Below are 24,508 nucleotides of genomic sequence, written 5' to 3'. Positions count from 1 at the left end.
CCAACTTCAAAAACGGAGTAAAAAATCGGCGTGTGTGTACTTATGTACACGCCTTAGAAGTTATACTTTTTTGGTGTAACAAAACAAAAACAAAACTTGTGGTAACCTAGATTCTTCGTCTAGCTCTTAATTATCTTGTTAAATTACACCCTCAAGAAAAAGGGCTGCTTATTGGAGCGCAGTTGGTTTATTTCTATACACTTTAACTATTACTATATTATATCATTATTTTTCATTGTTTTTATTTTTAAAGTAGGAACTGTCACTCTGACGTTTAATCGTTTGTTTACGTAAGGAACGGAACAATTCTACTATCAAACTTGCGTTTGTATACAGCTGACTGATTCGCAGCTAACTTCACACTGTCACGTACTTTTGTAACAATGTGCGCGCGCAGCTCTCAATTTCACTCTACCAAATGCCCCAAAAGAAGTATAACTTCAATAAAAATCTTTTTTCTTATTTCATGAATACTCCTTGAGTGGAAATACTAACATCATATCGAGTCTGCAAGAATCCCTATCCCACGCTTCTTGCGTCTTCCCAGGTCATGCCAGTATTTGTCAGCAATGTCACATCTTCACCTTGGATCCGGATCCATGATTAGTCCGCTATTAATATTAATATATAATATAATATGAAACCGGAGAGAATTATAAACAGAAACAGAGCAAGGACACAACTCTGTCTGACTCCTATCCATTCTGTGGAAGTGTCACCAATTCTGATACAGAATTTGCCACTCTCATGCAGAGAGTTGATTATGACAGGCGTTTTATAACTGGCCTTCTGACTAAAGAAAAGAAATTCGTGATAGAAAAACCTGGTTGAGCCGATCCGCAGGCTCCTTCTGAATCAACCTCAGTAGCGCAGGACTAATTAGCTTACCTCCTTAAAACCAAATGATTAACAGAATAATAGAGATAATTTCATTTAAACTTACTTAATAAATACTTTTCTTTGATATAATATATACCTACATTTTGTTAAACCTCAGAATTTTACCTGACAGAAAGAATCGTAAAAAACAGTTTCAGCGAATGGGATTGAACACACTGTCTGAATAAGTGCTCTTCTCCAGCTATTAGTAGATCCATCTGTCATTATTGAGAATAATGGCTAATAACTTCGAAATCCGACGTTTTCAAATTCCACCCAAGAAATTTAATCACTTGTCTTTGAACATAATTGAAATCATTTTTATTATATAATTTCTCATAATGATAATAATAATAATATATCCAGATGACACTTTTTTATGCAAAACTATTCAAATGCAAAGTTAATTTTTTATAGTTTGTGTGAAAATTACACATCCCTGTTCTGTCATCACTTTCATACTTTTGGGCTCCATCTCTATACAGAAAGGTTTTCTTCTAAGTCTTTGGTGTATTATTCAGTATTAAATAAAAAAATATTTGATTTATATTTGTATTTTTTAAAAATTATATAATTGGAAATAAATAGCATGGATTCATATAGGCATATTTTGTTCATACAAAAATAAATGAACTAACTCTGATTATTCAGTTTGTTAAAAATCACTGATATTTCCAAAATTTAAATTCTACAAAATTGTTAGTTAGTGACTTTTCACAGAAAGTCGACAATATATTATTATCTATAAGTTATACTATCAAGATAACAGTTATCTCTAGCATTGCAAAATAAAAAGTTTATCAAATTTTTATCTATTATACATATATCAGTGACTCAAATTGCAAGCCAATTCCGGCCAGTATTGGTGTCTTTTTATAAGTGAATAGTTAATTTAACACCATCAGTTAAATTTGACCATCTGGTAGGTATCATATAGGCAAAATAGCTTTAGCATTTCTACAGTAAATATTAAACAAGTTATGTCATTACTTTTAATTCATGAAGTTACATTTACTCGTAATTACAAAGAACAACAATCTGAACATTTCGCTGCCTGATTTGCAGGTTGTTCTATATCTCATTTTTAAGCAAAATTACTTTAATGCCATTTTGTTCTATTTCCAGAACTCTGTTTAACCTATTAATCAGAATACAAAAATTATAAATGGATTTGTTGATAATGTTGACAATAAGTTATTCATTTATATGCAGAACAATATATATAATATGTATACATTGGTTGTGCAATTATTTCAATGTGAACTTTCAAATTGCTCTCCTGAGAATTTACTGGAAATCAGGCAGCGATTTAATGTATTTTGAGAATTTATAATTGTTGTTATGAAGTCAGGTATGATTCCAAAAATAATGTTTGAAAAGGGGCAGTTATAAAAACAACTAGAGGCTTGACGGGACAACAACTTCAAATGTAATCTAAAGCCGCGTATCCACTACGTTTGCAAACCAGTAGCATTCCGCGAACCTGTAACAGCTCAAAAAGAGACGCGCTTTACAAACACAGTCACTCCGCAGTGTTTGTCTGAATGTTAAGCGAACATGTCGTCTGAATTATTGGCAAGTGCTGCTTTCATAATATCCATTCATTATTTGGTAGAAGATTGTAAAATGCCTCCTCGTTTTTCGCGAGCTGATTTCTACAACAGGGATAATGATGTTTTATGACCTATCTCAAGAATCAAGTGGGCATTACAGAAATTTTATGCGAATGTCTCGTCAAATTTTGAATATCTGCTCAGTTTGGTAGCACCATCAACCTGAAGAAAAGATACTGGATTCCGAAAGGCAATATATAGTCTCAAGATAAGCTGGTTTTAACCCTAAAAATGTTTAGCCACCGGTGATAGTTTTACAGTCTACAATATCAGTTTAAAATTTCGAAGCAAGCAATCACACTATGTACGCTGTGGAGGTCCGACATAAATAATGTATACTAAACTTTGTCAGTCATACTTATTTGTTCAGACCACAATATTCATCTACTTATTTTTTATCTTTTTGACAGTTCCTTCGGCCCCTTTGAACCTGACTGTAAGAAAAAGGACATCGACAGAAATCCACCTGACATGGGCTAAGCCCCTGGAAGTCATTATCAGACAGCCGGCCCAAGCACAATCCTTACACCACCACGGCGTCAGCAAAGAGACTCTCCTCAAATCCAACGACGTCCTCGCCAACAAGGACACGGCTCTCGTCGGCCTCCTCAAAGATTCCTCCCCAAAGCGTGTGAGGGAACCCGACGGCGGCCGAATCGCAGGCGACGCTAGCAAGTTTCAGGAAACCTCCGATCCAAACGATGAGCCGTGGGGGGAGTCCATAGAAGGCAGAGTATTCCGCAGACGCAAACGACGGAGAGACCTGACGGGAACTTCGTCTGACGCCTCTGGCGCCCCCCTAGAGACTGCATCCGACGAGGAAGTGACAGAAGTGCTGAAAGATGAAGCGCGGGAGCGGTCCACTGAGAAGCCGGACGACATGATTGTCGACACCGCCGGAGAAGACATCGACCCCACCCGAGAGTACCGAGGCCAGAACATCAATTACATTCTCTACTACGAGGAAGGTCTGCCGGGGGGACCACTCGCATTTACCAAAGACGACGAGCCTTCCGAGAGGAACAAGATCAGGGATGTCCTGCTGGAGCACCAGAACGGCAAAGACGGCCTCAAGGGAGTCAAGTTTGTGCTTCGCGAACTGAGTGAGTGTCTAATTGCATTTGTTAATAATTTAGATTTTTTCTCGGTGATATGGCAAGTTGTGGTACAAAAGCTAAGGAATTTTGGTGGTACAAATTATCCTTTGGTCAACATGTGCATTGTACATTTAATTTAATGTTCTCTCTCTCATGGGCATTTTTTATTAAATTAAGTCTCAATAAAACTCAGTTAAAGCACATTTGAGTACGTGGCAACCTCATTCTTGGGCACCTGCTTCTAAGATATTCCCAGGCGTGAACAATTCCCTATACTTTACATTGAAACGTAGGGCCTCATGATACGCTCGATTAAGACCCAGTGTGGTGCAGGGCGGGTTGGTTTGGAGGGAACTATTAGGTAGTAAAATATATTCAGCAAAAATTTCCTTTGTATTTTGCAAATGACTCGTAACTTTGGACAAATTGTTCTGAGTTTGCCATTTATTTTATAATATATATGAAGGTTCATTTTTTATTTTCAGTAAATGCTACCCAAATCTTTTTGGCTTTAATATGGCACATGGCTCTTTAAAGCTTGTTTAAATAAGGCCAAGCCAAACACGTTGATAAAATAGCATGTGATTGTTGCCCGACGAGATATTGACGCTCGCAGCTTATGCCAAGCGAGCTCTGTCTCTCCTCTGCATCGGGGAAGCGTAATAATCCTGTGATATATCATAATATTGATCAAACAACGTTTATTTTTAAAATGTGACAATTTTGGATCAATATTTTTTTTCTGATACTTAAAATACTCACCAAATTTAATGTCATTGATTATCGACACTCGAAAGGTCATTTACATAGCTTTTTTGAAATATTGTTCGGTGCTGGTTCGTAAAATGTCCACACAATAGAAAAACCAGCATGGCAGCACGGAATGATTATTTTGTAGCGTAGTTTCTTCGATATTTTTTAAAAAAATAACTGATTCTAATGAAAAATATGTTTTTTAATGATTTCAATATAAAAGAAATTGAACTGCATTAAAAATTCAATTTTGCCAAAAATAGAGTTTCGACAATATGTTAATTATTTTGATTAATTGATTATTAAATAAATTTGATTTCAATTAATTTCGAGCATGTTTAAATGTCCATCGCAACATAGACTCAATTCGTTTAAGCATGTTTACATGCTCAGAATGCTTACATTTTTTTTTTAAATTACTTCAGTATAAAAATCAGTACAGCCTTGGTTTAATAATCAAAAAATACTCACCAACGGATAACATTGTTTATAACCTTTTTATCATTAATTATTAAAATTTTTACAACAAAACACTTTTTTAAACACTTTTACTCAGGGCTTCAAGCCGTTATTTTTTTCGTTTCAATTTTTGTTCCGGTCCATGTAAAAAAATATGGTTCAGTTCCGGTTTTCGTTCCGACAAAAATAACGGTTTTTTCCGGTTTCCGGTTCAAAGCCCTACTTTTACTCGTACTGTTAATGTAGAAATTGCACTTTAGATTGATACTCGTTAATTTCTTCAATGATGCCATTTAAAATTTTGGTTTGCATTATTTTTCATTTGATTCAACAATTTTGAATTTCACAAGTATTTGATTAAATTTTAGTATTTCATTTATACCTATAAAAACTATGTTAAACTCGACTGCTGCAAATGTAAAATGATAATTATAAATGAAACATGATGATAAATTTTAAAGGAAATTGAATCATCTCTACTGTGTACAAGAAATATTTATATTTAGTTGGTTATCTATGACAAGCTTTTCATTTTATTGTTCAACTGCACTAAACGATATGCGCATGTTCTGAAAACTATAGGTTGTCCTTAGACACATATCTATGCGTTGAACCATTTTGTATGTTGGCAGTATTTCTAAAAAAAATGCCATTATTGATATTCTGTGTTCGATCTTCAGTAAAAGTGTGGCCTTGAATGAAGATTCATCCAGAGTTCAAAAATCTTCTTAAATCTTAAGATATATTTATTGGAAAATTCTTTCATAAACAGATATATACTTAGCGTGTCCAGAACCATATCACATCTCTGCAAAACATTGCAGTGGAGTTCACCTTGTCATTTACGGCGGGTCTTCTTGATTGCATATGACCTCGATACGAGGCTAGACTGACATATGACTGGTGTCCTACACCTCACCACACTGACATGATAACATGTTCTCACTGATTAATATTATGCCCTACCTATTCGTATTTGTCTTGCATTTTGGGACACCGATTCTTAGGCTAGTCAATGCCTTGCGTTCTGGTGAGAGTAGGTACTGATGAATGTAGTTAAAAAATGAAATATTGAATGATTATTGAAAATTTTCGTTCATTTCTTCAACTTATTCTGCTAATATGTCCATTTTAATATTGAGATTTTGAATATTATTTATTGCAAATGAATCTTTTTCAGAGCCGTACACCCACTATCGCATCTGGGTGCGGGCCTTTTTTGCGCCGCCTTCTTCCGAACTGTCACCGCCGCCCCCGGAGGCACTGGGCCCCGCCTCCGAGAACGTTTCAACGCTGACGGACGTGCCGCCTCCGTCGCCACCACTAGTGAGGTCGCTGGCCTGCCACCAGCCGCCCGGCACGATCATCTTGGAGTGGTCCAGGCCCGAGTGGTGGAGCGGGGGACTTGACGCGTACGTAGTAGCGCTCAAGCGGGTCGGCACAGGGGGCATCGAGCAGCGCATCAAGCTAGACACGCACGCCGACCATATTGACACCGTCATCAGCTTGGTGAGGATCTCCCGCTTCATTATTGTAATTTTTTATACTAATTATCTTGAGCTGCAGGACACTTCGTATTGTTTGTATCTGTAGTATTTGTAGTAGCAAATTTGACACTCGAGATTTATTTACCAGGGTTTTACTAAAATAAATGCCGGGGTGGGGTGGGGTTTATAGAATCGGAATAATGATTTGTGCAAAATGGGAGTTATTAGAAATTGACTGAATTTCAGTAATTTAGGTTCATTATAGGCATTTTATAATATTCTATCCATACATGGGAGGGTGAACCCTCTCCAACTTACAGTACTGCCTAACTTAATGGCACCTAAAACAACTCATATATTCGAGTAGGTATCATTTTTCACAGTGTACTATAATATAGAAAAAAATTGTTTGCACACCAGTATTATATAATATTCCACATAATATTGATTTTGATTTTGTATAAGTATAGATAATAAAATACTATAATATATAACTATTTTTTTCTACTTTATAAGTAAATTTATGTTGCTAAATATATGGTTTACTAGAATTAGTCGTTAACAATTCATTAAACCCATCGTAATTTTATCCACTACTCGAGTGTGGGTGCAAATAATCATCATCGTGCTTAGGACACAATCCAAATTCATAATTAGGTATAACAAATCCTCTTTTGAAATATTCATGAAAAATCATGTTTTCGTTTTAGGTTCTAGATAAAACTAAAAAATAATTTTACTCTGCAGATTCATTCATCACTATCCTCCTATGACAGTAAAGGAAATGGAAATCACTTGCTGATAATTTAATTGTATTTTTATTTAAATTATACAATTATTGTTGTGTATGAGTAAACCTTTTATCGTTACATAAATGACTATATTGGATAAGAAAAACAGTGTCATACGTGAGTGATACGTGTCCGCAGCTTTAATGTAACGCAAACCATTTTTTTCCATATTGGGTGTATTATAAATGGAATCTATGAGAGATAGTTAAACCAGCCGTATTCTATGCCAAAAATAACTATGAGTTAAACCAAACAGTGTTAGTGAACATTCTGTTAAAAAATAGTGCTGTTAAAAATAAAACAGCGTTAGTGAACATTCTGCTAAAAAATAATGTTATCACTTTTAATGTCTATCTATGGTGTACCCAGTATACTTGATAAATTAAAAATACAAAAATTGCAATCCGTAGCTTTGTTTCTTACCATAGTAATGCCAATGTAACGAACAGAAATATGTACTTATTTAGTTTACTGATATGTTCTTCTGTGTCAGCCGGTAGACATTTTCAATAACGTCTCATACTACGAGGTGACTCTACAAGCCGCGACCAGATCGATTGTTGACCCTGACCGCCTCATTAATGGATCCACAACCGACCGTTACCAGGTAAATGTGAATTCATTACTATATTACTCTATCGTTGATTACTTTGACTACTACTAGAATAAATCTAATATTTTTTTTTTATCATGCTTCAGGTAACAATGACAGCGAACTGTGCGCCGCACTCCGACAGTACGTCAGTTGGCTCGGTAAACCCCGACCAGAACCAGAACGTGGGCTCCTTGTTGGGCCCTCTCCTGGGAGTGGTGGTATTGCTCATCGCCGGCACTGCCACGCTCATTGCCCTGCTCGTGCTCTACAGAAGAGGCTGCACGTGAGTCCTCTCGAACCAACTATTGATAAATATGTATACAGATTGGTCGCGAGGGATACCTTAACTTTTTATATACCACGTTTTTAAATTTTCTGTTGAATCATATAAACTTGACAATTCTATGTATGGTACAAGTCGGTTATGTGGAATACAGTGGCAAACACATTTTGAAAATTGATATACTGGATTATTTGTTAGGTTAACCTAACCAAACCTAACCCAACCTAACCTAACCTAGACTAACCCAAACTAACAAATAATCCAGTATATCGGTATTTTCAAAATGTGTTTGCCGCTGTATTCCAGATAACCGACTTGTACCATACATAGAATTGTCAAGTTTATATGATTCAACAGAAAATTACCCTATGTATTAATAAATACTTTTTTTTGTACTTGATTGAAATACCGAATAAATTAATATAGAATACTGAAATGTCATTTTGACATTTCATATTGATTTCCATAGTAACGCACGTATATATTAATAATTTAGTTGCTAGGACCACCCACTTAGCTACCAATAATAGTAGATTATATTACGGATTTCTTCCGAAATAACTTTCCATACAAAACAGAATTAACTGAAAATGAATTCAATTCTGCTTAAAGATGGCTAAAAGTATTAAAAGAATGCATTGTCATCTTGTTCTGATATATTCTAAAAGTATCAAATGTGTAGCTAGTCGAGAAGTTAGTTAAAACAAGATATGTTCAAATGGTACAATGGCGCTTTTTTAACTTGGAGAAATAAGTTTAGTCAGTTCACTAATTTCGTTTGCCTATATGGTCATTTCGGCTTGGAACTGTTCATTTATTTTGATCCGATAATTTTTATGAATTTCAGGAGCGTTTTCAAGAGATGTTTCCCCATGTCATCTCTGCTGCTGAGGGAGGGGGCAGCATCGGACGGCAGCGAAGGCTGTGGAGAAGGGGGCACCCCCGGAAAAGCCGACCATGCCGGCTACAGTAAAAAAATTGGTCAATACCTATACTATTTTAATTAAGACATGCTTAACTTCCATAACATGAGATGACAAAAAAACGCACTCGGCAACTTTTATTTATAACTTAAATTTGACACTCTCCATACCTCTCCCATTGCCTGGACTTCACTTGGATAGACTTCTACATTAATTAGTGTACCAGTTATAATTCAAATCACTCGTCTTTGTTTACTATAGAATACAAGTTTATTTTAGATACTCGGCTTCCCTCTCTACTTCTACGGCCGTCTTCCCTTTCGCACAGTGCCTTTCACTTGCACAGCCGCAGAACTAAACAATGAATCAGCGCCAAGTAACATCACTCACCTGTGTCTATCTAGAACCATACTCTTTAGCTTTTTCAATTCGTATTTTCAATTTGTAATATTAAAACATTGTAAGCCTATTATGTACTCCTATAGTTCCTTCTTCCTACACAAAATCGGTTTTACCTCTTTCCTCTAATGTCTGCGAACAAATTATAATACCCAATTTACACGTTCATGGATTCACTGTTGACAGTACGTATTATCGCGACCATAACAAGAAAATACACGTGTAAGTGTAAACACATATTATCGTGCAAGTTGCAAGTTCTGCAGCTTCCGATTTTTCACGCAACAGTTGGAGCTTGCCCCTGCGCAGTAGAACGTAAGTGGCAAACCTGCTAGAAAAAAATGAACCGCACCGCGCATAGCATTTTTGACGTTTACCAATTATCACAACCAGTCAAATAGCACTATAAAACAATAACGTGTCTCGCTTATGCTTGAAGAATGAAATTGGCGAGACAGTCAGCACTTTTATGTGTAAACAGGTGTGATTATCACGATAGTTGAATTTACACATTAGTACCAGTAAATCCATGCATGTGTACAGGCACTATAAAGCTGGGTGGAGTTGGCTAGTTTGGCATTCGATTTTCAGACCTCGAAGACACCGGACTACCCCATCTACTCTTACTTATTATACTGTGATGGTCATCTTATGTGGAATCCCTTCTTCACAAGACATGCTTTTCATTAACAAGAACCTTGCTATACCGCATTCCGATGATGGTTTCCTGGAGAACCATATCAATACGAAAGCTAAATTTTGATTAAACCTTGCATTGAACTGTTGCATTTGTATATTACAGTGAGCCCCGCCCACACAGTGGTGTTCTGGGGAGGCGGGGACGGTTCAGGAGGGGGAGGGGGATCCCCGACGGGCCGTGAGCTGCTATGGGACGAGGCACACCCGCCTGTCACCAGCGACAACTTCCTTGCTCACACTGCCGCCCTGCATGCCGATGGGGACATCGGATTTGGGTTCGTACAATTTGCTCGTATCTCAATACGGTTAATACAATCTATCATTAAAGGTTCTCTATTGGATTTCATTTTGACATACAAAAAGGACACAGCGTTTACTGTTAAAGCCTAGTCGACATTTATATTCATCTATCATCAAACAAGTTACATAATTGTTTTTAAACTTTTGCCCCTACACAAAATAGCCTGTTACTTGAAATTCGGTGCATGTCCAAACCCGCTGTCAAATTAAAGGTAGTTTGAACAATCCACATCATTTAAATATAGGTGTTTGTATAAAATCATTTAAACAGTTTTTATATACTTGTTTGCGGGCAAATCTATGTATTCGACTTAAATTATATCTGACAGTTCAGGTTCAGATAGGAACTTTACAGGAGAGTGGTTTAAAGAAACAAAAGCTTGGTGTAAGTCAACCTTTTGATCGTTTTGCACCAAATCTGGGACATTCATTGTCAATTATAAATTGATTTGTTTTGCATTGAAGTATATCTAATACTTTTTGTGGATTATATGAAAATGCTGATACAATATTATACGACAGAAAAGAATTCATTCTAAATAATATTCTATAAAGCACATACAATAGTAAAGTTTACGGTGGGACCTCTTACATACATGCATTTAGTTGTATGTGATTCTTACTGTCATTTACGTCGACGTGTTTTTGGTGAAATATATTGTATATTGTTGTTTACATTGCAAAATTGTATATCTGCAAAATCTTTTTTATAAAATTTTATTAAAAAGTATTTCCTTGCATTTATATATCAGTTATACATTTTTGCACACATTTTTTCTGCTGAAAGTTCACAGCGGTAGCGCTGCACGACTTCCCATCCGAAGTGAAGTATAGTTATACATTTTTGCACACATTTTTTCTGCTGAAAGTTCACAGCGGTAGCGGTGCACGACTTCCCATCCGAAGTGAAGTATCGCAACTGGCACTTACGTTACTCCCGCGTCTAGTGTTGCTAAATATGTTACCATTCTTTGCATTGTCAAAATTTATCACGTATAATACGAATTTTGAAATTCTGTAAATGGCATCATAAATAATATTATGTAAATAGTGAAAAACATTATTTTGTTGCTTACAATACTTTACGTAGGTGTCAATCTATAACTCATGCGTAGTTTCTTCGTGGATAGAAAATTGTTCATTCTATTATTCTTTCCTTATTCCTAAAACTTAACAGTGATACGGTATCAAACGAGGACAATAAATATTCCAAAGAAATTTTTCAATTTACCCATACCAGCGATTGGCAATCCAAATCTATGTGAAAAACTGAAATATAAGCTTGTCGATACATCATGTTGGTATGCTGAGTGTGGTTTATTTTCTGTAAAAATATATTTGACACTTGAAAAAAAAAATATCGCTTCTCATATAAGGTTCTTCTGTCTCAAAAGTTTGCCAACCTGTGACTATCCTACAGAAAAATTCTATACTTATCTCGCTAACTAGTATGTCATTATATTTTCAGTAAGGAGTACGATCTGATCCAGTCCAAGTCAGCGATGCTGGGCTACACTTCCAATCACAGCCAGCATCCGGACAATCGCCATAAAAATCGATACCTTAATATAACCGCATGTAAGTTTGTCACGATATTTACAATATTTACATGATCACAATGTTTACCATGTCATATTGGTGCATACAAATACTATTGTAATTGGTTTTTATATTAATCTGTGATTTACCTGCAACCATAAAAGAAATACCTACTTACTTATCATTACAAAATTTACATTTATTATCAGTCTTAATTCCAAAGATGTTTAAAAACTTTACATGAAAATATAAATAGCAAAGGTTACTTTCTATCCACAGAAAAAAGTATTCAACCTAATAAAACATGTCAATAAATTATTTTAATAGACTATTGAGCTAAGTTGGTGACGTTTTCTGTTGACAACTCTACACACAAAGGAAAAAATGGCAACAGCTTCTTTTCCATCAAGACGACCTGTGCTATCAATTGTTTTATGTTCTCGACTTGAGTCACGCCACCACTTACAGTCAATGATTAAATTACATGCAAGTCATTTCACATCGCTATAGTGCTTTGCATTAGTGATGCAAGCCTAAAAGAAGTTTTGTATGCAATGAACTTATCATTATTCAGCATTTCCAACATAGAGAATGAGAACTCTTGTAGTTATCAATTCAACCATACTAAAAAATTTCAGGAATCGTTATTAAAGGTCATAATGCAGAAAAATTGTTAGGTTCTTTCTGTATCTGTTAAACTTTTGGTCATTGCAGATGATCATTCCCGAGTGTGCTTGCTTCCCTCGTCGTGCTGTTCGTGCGAGCCGGGTAAAGAGCACCGCAAGTCATGCGCGTCATCACGGCCCGTTTCGGGGCAGCAGCCGCCGGAGCCTGTCTCGCAGCACGGTGACTATGTCAACGCCAACTTCATCGACGGCATCGTGGCCGACCTCTCCCCTGACATCTCCCAGTTCATCGTCAGCCAGAACGAACGTCGCAAAGCCGCTGACAGAAAGAAACTCCAAATAAACACCGTGGACTCTGGCATAGTCCAGGACAGCTCCGACGAGGATGCCAAAAAACGAGGTACAGCTCTCGATGAGACGGATAAGACCCGTGCCGTCGCCGGTAGACTAGTCATGGACAACAGCATAGAGTCTAAAATTCCACCGGGCTTCGAGACCGTAGATCCAATGGTCTCCATGGCCGTGTTCGATACAAAGATGCCCGTCAGCACGAGTGTCAACAAAGACAAATTGTCACTGGATCTTAGTGTCGACAGGAAACCGGTGGACGTGTCCAATAACACCTGTCGCCTCTCCATCAATCTAGACAGGAAAGAGGAGAAGCATGACGATGTGAAGAGTGAAAAGAGTGTCAGGATCGGTAAGGGAGAACAGTCTGTCTCTGTGGTGAATGTTGTAGAATGTAGAATGCTGTAGTTTGTTTTTTGTTGAATGTTATAGATCCGATTGTGGACTGTTATTATTGACCTACCTCCTCTGCATGTTAATGGAAAACAGGCTCACCAAGACCAGCTCGCTTTATATTGATTTTGCTGAATTCTGAAACTCGTATGCATCATAGATATTGTCTGAATGTAAAGAATGCTTTAGTTATTAAAATTTCAGCCATATTCTTACTTTGATTAAATATACATAGCAATACTTCTCTGTTTGTGTCGGTATTGATGACTATGTCATTTTTTATCATTAACTAAGAAAGAGGCAAACAGTACAGATATCACATAACATTATTTTTGAAAATCACAATTGGAGAAGTGTGGCTGCCTTAATTGTGAGCTGTTGGAACCCCCAATTTGTTTAATGGCTCGGTTCCATCAATTCAAAAACCTTAACCGGTTCGCTTTTTGTATAATATATAAATTAATATTTTTTTTTTTGAATAACTGACTCCAGTATAAACGAATGATGACCAAAAAATAATACAATACAAATTTTACAAATTTTAAAAACAATGTAACCTCCAGAAACCTGACTTTTTTCAGAGGTTTCCAAAATTCGGAATCTAGGATTCTGGTTTCATTTTCAGCTCTGGTTATCAGTTATATTTGAGTATGAGTTATTTAACACTCATTCAATATTTGTAGTCAATCAATATAAATATATAATTATAGCTTTTTTCGATGACTTAATGTGAACCGACATTATTTTAAGTATTTGTTAATTAGGCCAGTACCACCGATTTGGCATGTCACGCTATGTGCTCATATTTTTTTTCATTTGGCTCTACAATTCAATATGGATTTGGCCGCCGTATAAAGAGATTTTGTAACAGTTTTTTTTTACATGAAATGAACATTAGCCACTTACTCAACCTATTGGGTGCGTACTGTGGGTCCAAACATACATTGAAAAATACTGTGTGAATTTTGTCAGTCCCAGGATTCCAACTCGGAAACCTCGACTTTCCGAGCGGATATACGTTACCACTCGGCCATCGTAACCTATAAATAAACCAAAACCTAACAACCTATTATATAAGCAAGTACTTGCCCAAACTTATGATAGGTTACGGTAGGTTTCAACCACACGGCTTGATGCCAAACCTAACTTTTCAGCTTAATTGACAAGTACCTATTTTATTCATTACCTATTTATATATGGCGCATGCACTTATAAACAAGTAGTATCTCTTTGATACTTGTAGTTTTATTAAACATACACAACACCTTGTTTGTATAGACTACTCTGTCTCTATTGATTTTTATTCTGTATGTGATTATACGAAGCACTGTACATTCTTTGATATAATTTGACACTTTATGCCGAATTGACTCCTTTATTTTGTACCCTCTATAGTCTATATCTATATCGTTCATACTATCTAAAATTGAGATGTCTAAGGTCGCGGTGAATGAGCATGAATATGAATAATGGTTATGATTAAAAATAGCTTTTTACAGTACCTATTTCATCATTTAAGTACGTATTATATATTAGATATTATATCTTGGATATTATAAACAATTTATTATGTAAATGTATGTCATTATATTTTTATATTCTTCTTAGAAAACTTTGACTTTATTAAATTATTTCATCATAATATTTAGATACATGTACCTACATTATTATGTATTATTCATCTTTTGCTCTCAGGTTGTTATGAAGTTTTAATTTGTATAACTTCTATTAATTGACGCATGACAACATCAAATGAAACCATCAGAAGCCTCCACTCTTGTCATACGTAATATAAGGTTGAGAACAATAGAATAAATCAGTAATGAATTGACCTAACATCACACATATTTAAAAATGGTTTTATTTCACCAAGCAGCCTTAAAAATATCAAACTGTATGCTAAGCAAGATGTTTAAGTGATGTTTTGATATTTCCGTGTATGGTGAGATCATAGATCGAAAATCATCAATTGTCAAGGCAGCTATTTTTAAGTTTGGTTTTCACACTATACACAGATTAAATTATCGAAAAATATTATTATTTATGGCAATTACATCCGCAAAAAAATGCAGAACTTATTTCAAAACATTACTTTTGCACTCCTACAATCAAAGTAACTACCAACATAATTAATATATTGTGTAGAAACATGTGTTATTAGACGTAAAGTATTTAAATCCCCATATCTCTGACATTGGCAAAAGTGGAATAGGTCAGTTCGCCGCCAAGGTGATGTTATCTGCCAAAATGATATGATTGTTTATTATATCCATAAATTTATATATACATCAGGCAAAAAGCGGTCAACGTCAGCGGATACTCGGGACATAGTGGTGGACAAGAAGAGCGGCAGTCGGGGGCACAGCAAGAACTCGTCTGTGGTGGTGAACATCAGCCAGGACAGTCCACTGGGGGGCGCCCCCAAAATCGAAGGGGCCTTCCTCAACATCGAGTTCTCAGGTATCGTGGACTCAGAGAGGGAGCTGCAGAAAGCGCGGGAGGCGGAGAGGCTCGAGGAAGCAAACCGTCTAGCTAAAGAGGCCGCCCAGGAGACTATGGATGACCTGGATCAACTCTATGTCCAGATCGGTACGTGTTATTGCATAACATCTCCCTCATGAAGAATATTATGAATTACTATGATATTATGACCTATGATGCCAATTAATGTCAAATGATTTTTTATTAAATATTATGGTAAAGACAATATTACACCATTATTTTTAATACGCTAATGAGTACCAGATAAACGTTACATTCTCGTCAACATTTATTTCATTAGTCCACAGGTTTTCACTTGATCGTTTTACGGCACCCTTTGAAAACCCTTGCTTTGCACGATATCGCTCATATCTACCGACATCTTCTAATAGAAAAACATGTAAATTTTACAATATTGTTCACAAAGTACTTTAGTATTTTCGCTACTGAACATGTATAATATAGTCATTCGCTCAACAAATTGGTTATTTTACATACATTGATAAAAATGTACATTTTCCAAACATGGGATTTGAACCCGCAACCCACAGTTTTTTGAGCAGACACTCTTTATCACTATTTACCCATGTGTACAGTATTGGGTGAATTTTCAATATTGAGTGAATAATTGTAAATGTTATGCTCTTGGTTTGACAGATGGTTCGCCCCAGCGCGTGAAGTCATCGTGGCTTCTGGACCGCAGGCGTTACATAGGCACCCAAGGTCCCACCCCCGGCACTCTGCCCGCCTTCTGGAGGATGGTGTGGGATCACCACGTCGCCGTCATCGTCATGATCACCAACCTTGTCGAAAGAGGAAGGGTAAAAATTATGCTTACCACAATATTGTGTATCATTCATGTTCTTTTTTCCATGTTTCTATTGGGACTAAATACCGGTGGCAGAGACTAATTAATTGATTCGTGAAGAAATGTGTTCAGTGATGATGGTGTTACTGACATGTAAATAATTGCAGACAAAGGAATCTGTATTATTACAAGCATAAATTATTATTCATGAATTAAAAATGTATGGAAATCGACAGTGACATCATAAAAAAATCTCTCTGCTGTATAGAAAAACTAATTGCTTGTACCATATTACACAGAGAAATTAAAACCATATTAAAATAACAGTCTGGTGGAGGCAGTTTTATTCTTCTGCTATAAACATTTGTTTTGAAATTCAGCTCTTAATTATTTAAAATAAAATTAGAAGGTACAGTAAAACCTCGTTAGTAAGAACACTGACAATTCGAAATTCGCTCTAATTCGAAATTTTCGCAAAAAAAAAATTCATACAAAACAACTTTTTGTGTTTTTTTTGTTAGGTCAGGTATTTCTGGGACTACCCTTGTAGTATTAATATAATATCGATTTTATTGGGTGAAGTCTTTCCACAAGTGATATACAGTAAAACCTCGTTAGTAAGAACACTGATAATTCGAAATTCGTCGTAATTCGAAATTTTCCCGAAAAAAAAGTCCCTTGGACATTATTTTCATATAAAACCATACTTTTAATTAGAATTTCGAAATGATCTCAGAGTCCTGGCATATAAAAATATACAATAAATCGTAATAAAGTATGAGCCAGTCATTGAAAATTGTGACAGACTTTTCTTAAAACATCAAAAATTAATTATTTTATGAAGGTAATAAAAATGATCCTGACATTTTATGAGCCATTGACACACACAGCGGTATGTCATCAGAGGCACAACTGCACTCCACTCAAAGGAAAAACAATAACTCACATGTTTCAGGGCTGTGGGTATTCAATTGTTGATTGTTTATTGGATTTTCACATAGTTTTATTAGAGACCCACCCAATGCCAAACACTTGTATTGACAAATTGAAAAAATAAAAAATATTTCGTATTTTTCTATAATTCTAGCTACTTGGTAACTTCAAAATTTAAATATTTTTCCCCCATGGAATTCCTATTAACGAGGTTTTACTGTACTGCTAAGTGTGCACTTTTTCAGTTACCCTACATTATTTACCACCATCCGAAGACACTTTTTATCACTGCTAAACACTGACTGCTCTTCTCGAAATGACTCTTGCATTGATTGTCGTGTTGGAAAGGATGTAATAGCCGATCATAGAAGCTGTCATTAATTTTACTTCAAATGTATTCACTCGTCTATTTGTTCTGACAGAGAAAATGTGACATGTACTGGCCTAAGGAGGGAACGGAAACATACGGAGCTATCCAAGTGAGCACACTTCACGAGGACGTCATGGCCACTTACACCGTTCGGATGTTCCAGATCAGGAATACCAAGGTTTGTATTTAAACGCAAAAAGTAAATTACCATATTCATTCTTTAGCAGAGCATAATAATATGAGCCTCCATAGAGTAAAGGTCATATTATTAACTTTTTTACGAGGAATGTTTTTTACCAATGTCCAACCAATTGGGTAAAAACCAACAAGATAAAATTCACATTAAAAACAACATACATTTTCTTTGATTGAACCCGAAACCCATGGTTTCAGCAACGGGCACTATACCAACTAGCCCACCATCAGTGCGAATGCTTAAAGGTATCCTTACAATAATAAGTGTTACAGGATTTAAATAGATTTGATGTTTGCAAATGATAAGATTCAAATTATTATCAGTCAATATTTTCCTCAAATTGCATTAGAAAATGGTAAGTCTTGTTTCTAATTCCAGTCTAACACGAGGCGGTCAGTGGTGCAATACCATTACACTGTGTGGCCGGACCATGGGACTCCTGAGCATCCGCTGGCTGTGCTGCGGTTCCGAGAGGCTGCCAGGAGGGCCGCCCCGCCACAGGCCGGAGCGGTCTTGGTTCATTGCAGGTATGTGATGCTACTATCTTTATATGTTGTCAACGGGTTCCTAATATTAGCATCATTATTATCGGTAAACCTGATATGAGATAATCTATTTAATGAGGGTACCCTCTGATTTCAGCGCGGGAGTGGGTCGCACAGGCACATATATCGTGCTGGACGCGATGCTCAACCACCTGCGACTGACGGGCTCCCTCAATGTTTTCGGCTTCCTCTGTCATGTGCGGTCTCAGAGGAACTTCCTCGTACAGACAGAGGAGCAGTACGTATTCATTCACGACGCGCTACTAGAGGCCATACAGTCCGGGGACACGGAGGTCCCCGCTGACCGGGCCAAGGAATACCTAAAGAAACTACTGGAACCCTTCCCTGAAGGGCACCGCCCCGACGGCAGTGGCGCCCCTGACCGGAAACTCGGCCTCTATGGAGCCCCGCTCGCTGACTCCCGGGAACCTGTTCCCTCCGATCAGCCGCAGGACTCCAGAGTTCAGCTACCTCCCCCCGATGATGGCTTCGGGCTGTGGAGTGCAGATGTCGGCGGAGAGACGTTTGGGGACGACAGGACTCTGGACGAATGTCGGAACGAACTGGTGAGCGCTTCCTTACGGAAGAGAAATGATCAAAGTTCGCTCAGTCCTGAGTGCAATGGTGACGCCTCTGACTCGAGAGATTCAGGCGAGGAGAGCACGGCTGGAGAAAAGGGACGCAAGAGCCAGGTCATCGTTCGTCGCGATTCCGATGACTGTAACGGAAAAAAAGAGGGGATGATCGATTTCGGGGACAGTTCAACGGGTAAAAATAAGAAAGAATTGAATGGATCCGCGGTCATCACGGGTAGTGAAAAGAATGATGATTCAATATCGACAAATTCAATGAATGCTGTGAAATCGGACCACTCCACTAGCTATGAGAAATTGAACGGAACGAAGGAGAAGGCCGCCTCTGTATCCGACGAGGAGGCAGATCTGTTGCCCGAGGGTGCTCGGGCCGACGCCCACTCCAAGAGCGGCGAGGAGGCAGAGAACGGAAACCGGTCGGGCGGTGGTGATACTGACACCGTCACCAGCAGCATCAGCTCGGACACCAACCGCCTCAACAACCTGTCCAGTCTCAGAGACCGACCAGTCTACTCACCCACTGTCACCACCCAGGATGGCGCCGAGGTCTTCCGAAAGGAGAGAAACGCTAGGTCAGTCAAATTTCCGGTGGATACAATAATAATTACTACCGATGGTTATTCAATTTGATATCGGAACATACTTATAACTATTATTAACCCTTTTACTCCCACGGGGCCGATATTTCGGCCCACCATACCTATGCGAAAACTCCATCTGGGCCGATCCATCGGCCGAAAGTTTGGAACCAAATTTACGATTTATTCCAAATTTTTTCCCGTCATATTTCGTTCATGTAGACGAAGCATTATATTCACTGTGTGTTGGGTGGTGCGTAACATTTATTTTAGTGTCGGCATTGTTTATAATTATGCCATACCCTAATAACTCACAAGTCATAATTGCTCTGCTGTCGAACTTGAGACCAAAGAGGGTCATAAAAATAATAAAACATTATTTTTATGACACATTTTAAATTCTGATATTTCTTTTAGTTGTTTTATGATTCTTATATCACATTACAAAATGAAATTTGTAATTTTTGAACTAACAATGGATGCCACTGTATTTTTGGTAAGATGGTGAAAAAATACATGAATATAAATATTATTATTAGACACCGGACATCTGGAGTCCTTTTTTTTTTGGGACGGACTCGAATATTACAACATTTTTTAATTAAAAAATGCGTTAATAATTTATGGAACCTATGTTTTTCAGAAAAATAAGTTGTACGATGTAGTAGGTACAATGAAATATGAAATAAATGATATTGATAATATGTGCAAGAGACTTTATCGATACTTAATTATATAGAAACGCTGCTATTAGTAGATATACTATACTATTTAGAGAAATTAATGAAGCGCTTATGTATAGAGTGGATGAATTAGTTGTTAATAGTAATATCTATAATATTTAATAATATTCCACTTTTTATATACCTATTATTGAAATCAAAGTTTAAAATTTCTACTAAACTACTTTTATTTTCACTATCAAATAACAAATCACACTTGCTCCCATAATGAGAAGGACCTGACAGCTAGTGTATTATTAAAATCGTACCAAATCTGAATGATTTCGTATATTATGTTGATACTACGAAAATATATAATATGAAAACATAATATTATATTATATGGATTTATGGATAGGTAAAATGGGGAATATCGGACCTACGTGGTTAATGAAACCCTTTAGAAAAAGTTTCGTACGAAAGATACTTCAAATCGTACTTTTGTGTTTCAAGCAAGTGGTTGGACATATGAGATATTCAATTTTAATATATAGGTAGGTACTGATGTTGTAATGTTTTTTTTGACATTTTTATAGGCCATTTTCAAACACTTTATATTCATCATGCAAAATATGTAAGTACATGCGTTTTCTGTTAATTGCTACTCCCTAATACTATAAATTATATATCATAGTATTATTTCAATGAAATATATAAACCCGATATAATTATTTATTTCGGAAGTTATCAAAATGATACAATCATAATTAGTCGACATTGATACATTGTGTATATATAGTACCTAATACCATTGATAATAAATTATTTTATCAAGAAAATATTAGATATAAATAGGTATAACACAGTTGCAGTGCCTACCATTTGCCTTAACAAGTTGACCTTGGTTCTAATAGTTCATTGCTTTATCCAATCTGGGAGTTCACACATGAAACTATAATTTGATGTTATAGTAATGTGGTAGAAAAAACAAAAAAAACTTAACCTGCGCGTTTGTTAACTGATCTACGTATTTTCTTAAAATCCGAGATCACTTCAGTTTTGACGATTATGGATTATAACTTAAAATTGTTTATTTGTTTTTATTTAGTGAGTAGGTATATTTCGTGATATTTCACATTAGCTGGTTCCATTGTTTACGGGAAATGACGTTTTAACGGGCTTACCTATTGAATGTATTAATAGTATGTAATATATTCATTACGGGTTTTCACAAACACTTCAGATAATCAAAATTTGTTTTTTACTTGATCCTTTACTAGGTAAGAAGGTTTTAACAATCTTTTATTATGTCAATGTGCATTTACGATCGGTGATGCGCATAGTGCACGAAGAAGCCAGAAGGCATAACCCGGTCGTAAATAATGACTAATAGAATACCTAGTACAAAACATAAATCAATTAGAATTTATTGATTAATATTTTTGCCACTCGTACCCGTTAGATATAGGGACCATTATACCACTTTCCTCTAGAAGGTATATAAGGTACTTTTAAACACTTTGTACATTTTGCATTTTTGTTTATTGTTATTAAATCTTAGTTGATATTATTCTTTTGACTTATTAACTTAAAAATAACAACAATGGATGAAATATAATATTAATAAATATTATAATATGTCACATATATAATATTGTGTAAGTATATAATATATAATTATCAAGCCTCAATAGCGAAGGCTGCGTGACTAGCAAATGCACTTACGACCTATGTAAACCTGCCGTTCATATTGTTTTAAAAGCACATTGCAAAGATTATCCTTTGCTTTGTAATTTTATTCTTGTAAATCCACGGTATTATAGATGGTTGCACTATTATATCTAAAATGTAAACATAAATTTATATACAATATTGGTATATACTACAGCTGATGATGATGCATACTATCGTATGGAAAATAATTCATTTTTAAGTTGTGGACTTCTTGTACGTATCATGCAACAAAAGCAATAAAATCGTCTTCAAGTTTTTGTCATTGGTCGGGAACCTTTTTTGATACATACACCTATGTGGAATTTTAAACACAGCAAATTTTTCACAGTTTTGAAGTTACGCTATTTCTTAATGTATATAAATCAGTCATTTAATAAATAAGGACAAATATCACCAACAAGTTAGTTCAAGTAAACAATCGACTCCCACGTCCTCTATACTTAATTGACTTTTTATGCAATAATATGTACCTACCTATATTTTGTACTGTTATTCAATTGAAAATGTCCATTAGGATAAAATCGGTTGAATATCAACATTATGGAATAAATGTGGAAAAAGTACGAAAGTACATATAAAGTGTTTTAATGAAATATGTATCTAGATTCTAGGTACTAGTCGTTTTATGTGATGAATAGTTCTCTACACTTTATAATATGTAAGTATTTAAATCAAATACATAATATAATCATATATCAGATAATTACTTTTTAATAACAACATTTAAATATAATGCTAATTATGTCGAATGGCCACCTAATCGGCGCGCCTTTAGCGTACAATGAATTAAATGGGATGGCGGGACTTTTTTTAACATTACACACCTACAAACTTACCTGTAGAATTGCCAAAATGGAACTACGAATTACCATAGGACGCCATTTTGAAAATTTCATTCGAATGTCAGATTTTGTCCAGTTACTAGTCTTGATTGGGTAGTTTTCGACAATGGCTCCATTTTTTTTTTTAGTACATATTCCACTTTTAATCAATAAATTAGGACCGGTTTCGTCCGCCTCAGAGGGACATTTTCAACTGAATCTTCCCTTGTTCAGTTGAAAATATCCCTCTGATGCGAACGAAACCGGTCCTAATTTATTGATTAAAAGTGGAATAAGTACTACAAAAAAATGCGTTTTTTTAATTAAACAACAATAAATATTAACGCAATACAATCACTAAGTGAAAATCTGAAGTATTAAATGGGACGGCGGGACTTTTTTTTAACATTACACACCTACAAACTTACCTGTAGAATGGCCAAAAATGGAACTACGAACTACCATAGGACGCCATTTTGAAAATTGGTCAAAATTTGAAAAATGTCAGATTTTGTCCAATTACGAGTCTTGATTGGGTAGTTTTCAACAATGGCTCCCCCATCCCATTCTTCAGATAAGTTTGTAGGTCTGTAACATGCATTTTATCTACTCAAGGTCTTATAACTAATTTAATCACGGTGAGTAGTTTAGTGTGTGGCATTGCGGATTAGTAGCTCTGGAATATTCTAAATCTAAATATATTAACGTAATACGTAATATTTATAATAAACCTATTCAATAAGTGAAAATCTGAAGTAATATTATACTGCAAACCTTTTAGAAAAATGCAATTACGGCTTATGCAATACACAATATTATAATAGTAGGTATTTTAATTATTCAAACGAATATTTCCAGGGATGTTTCGCATCTACATATGTATTCTATAGACCGTACGCCACTGGTATTTTGAAGAGGAAATTTCTTACGATCAATTTGATGAAAATCTTCAATGTCAATAGTTTATAATCAAATAGACCAGATTGGGCAGAGCATCCTCAAAATACTTAAATATCTAAATAAATAAATAAGTATATGACTTTTTTATCGATATGTAGGTATTGTTGTTTAATTTAATAAAACGCATTTTTTTGTAGTACTTATTCCATTTTTAATCAATAAATTAGGACCGGTTTCGTCCGCCTCAGAGGGACATTTTCAACTGAAGGCATAAAGGCTGAACTCATTTCCCTCTGAGGCGGACGAAACCGGTCCTAATTTATTTATTAAAAGTGGTACAAGTACTACAAAAAATTGCGTTTTATTAAATTAAACAATTATACAATGCAGTTCCACCATGAATTAACAGTTAACAAAATAAAAGATATGTAGGTACTTTTGCGATATCGGTATTGTCACTTGGTAATACTAATAGGTATCAATATGATACATTTAGAACATAAAACGGGTCAGCGGACAAAATCTTTCAATATTTGTATTTATATTAATGGTAGGTACGCAAAAGCTATTCGATATTTAATTATGAAAAACATATTCTACACGCAGTTTATAAAAATGGTTTACCATTACTTACCTGCAATAAAACAAAACATCAATTTTGTAATGCGATCTTTTTAATTGCGATTTGCGAATTTGAATTCGT

At 35.8% G+C, this 24,508-nt stretch overlaps 1 protein-coding gene across 1 annotated transcript in view; it reads left to right on the top strand.

Moving 5' to 3' along the window:
* The window catches only part of LOC147067529 (uncharacterized), a 41,831-nt gene that overhangs the window by 5,283 nt on the left and 12,040 nt on the right, over window positions 1-24,508 (top strand). The window contains exons 2-14 of the mRNA XM_085953989.1: window positions 2,903-3,595; window positions 5,982-6,310; window positions 7,573-7,686; window positions 7,779-7,957; window positions 8,805-8,938; window positions 10,082-10,253; window positions 11,747-11,856; window positions 12,532-12,843; window positions 15,477-15,773; window positions 16,323-16,486; window positions 17,829-17,954; window positions 18,351-18,499; window positions 18,615-19,682. Of these exons, the coding sequence (XP_085810115.1) occupies window positions 2,903-3,595; window positions 5,982-6,310; window positions 7,573-7,686; window positions 7,779-7,957; window positions 8,805-8,938; window positions 10,082-10,253; window positions 11,747-11,856; window positions 12,532-12,843; window positions 15,477-15,773; window positions 16,323-16,486; window positions 17,829-17,954; window positions 18,351-18,499; window positions 18,615-19,682 (3,847 nt within the window). The remainder of the gene's footprint in view (window positions 1-2,902; window positions 3,596-5,981; window positions 6,311-7,572; window positions 7,687-7,778; window positions 7,958-8,804; window positions 8,939-10,081; window positions 10,254-11,746; window positions 11,857-12,531; window positions 12,844-15,476; window positions 15,774-16,322; window positions 16,487-17,828; window positions 17,955-18,350; window positions 18,500-18,614; window positions 19,683-24,508) is intronic.

Source organism: Rhyacophila brunnea, unplaced genomic scaffold (genome assembly GCF_057557595.1).
Source record: "Rhyacophila brunnea isolate RB1 unplaced genomic scaffold, BYU_Rbru_1.0 scaffold_4, whole genome shotgun sequence".
Lineage (NCBI taxonomy): Eukaryota > Metazoa > Arthropoda > Insecta > Trichoptera > Rhyacophilidae > Rhyacophila > Rhyacophila brunnea.
Note: the sequence above shows the minus strand (reverse complement) of the source record. Positions and strands in the feature narration are given on the sequence as shown.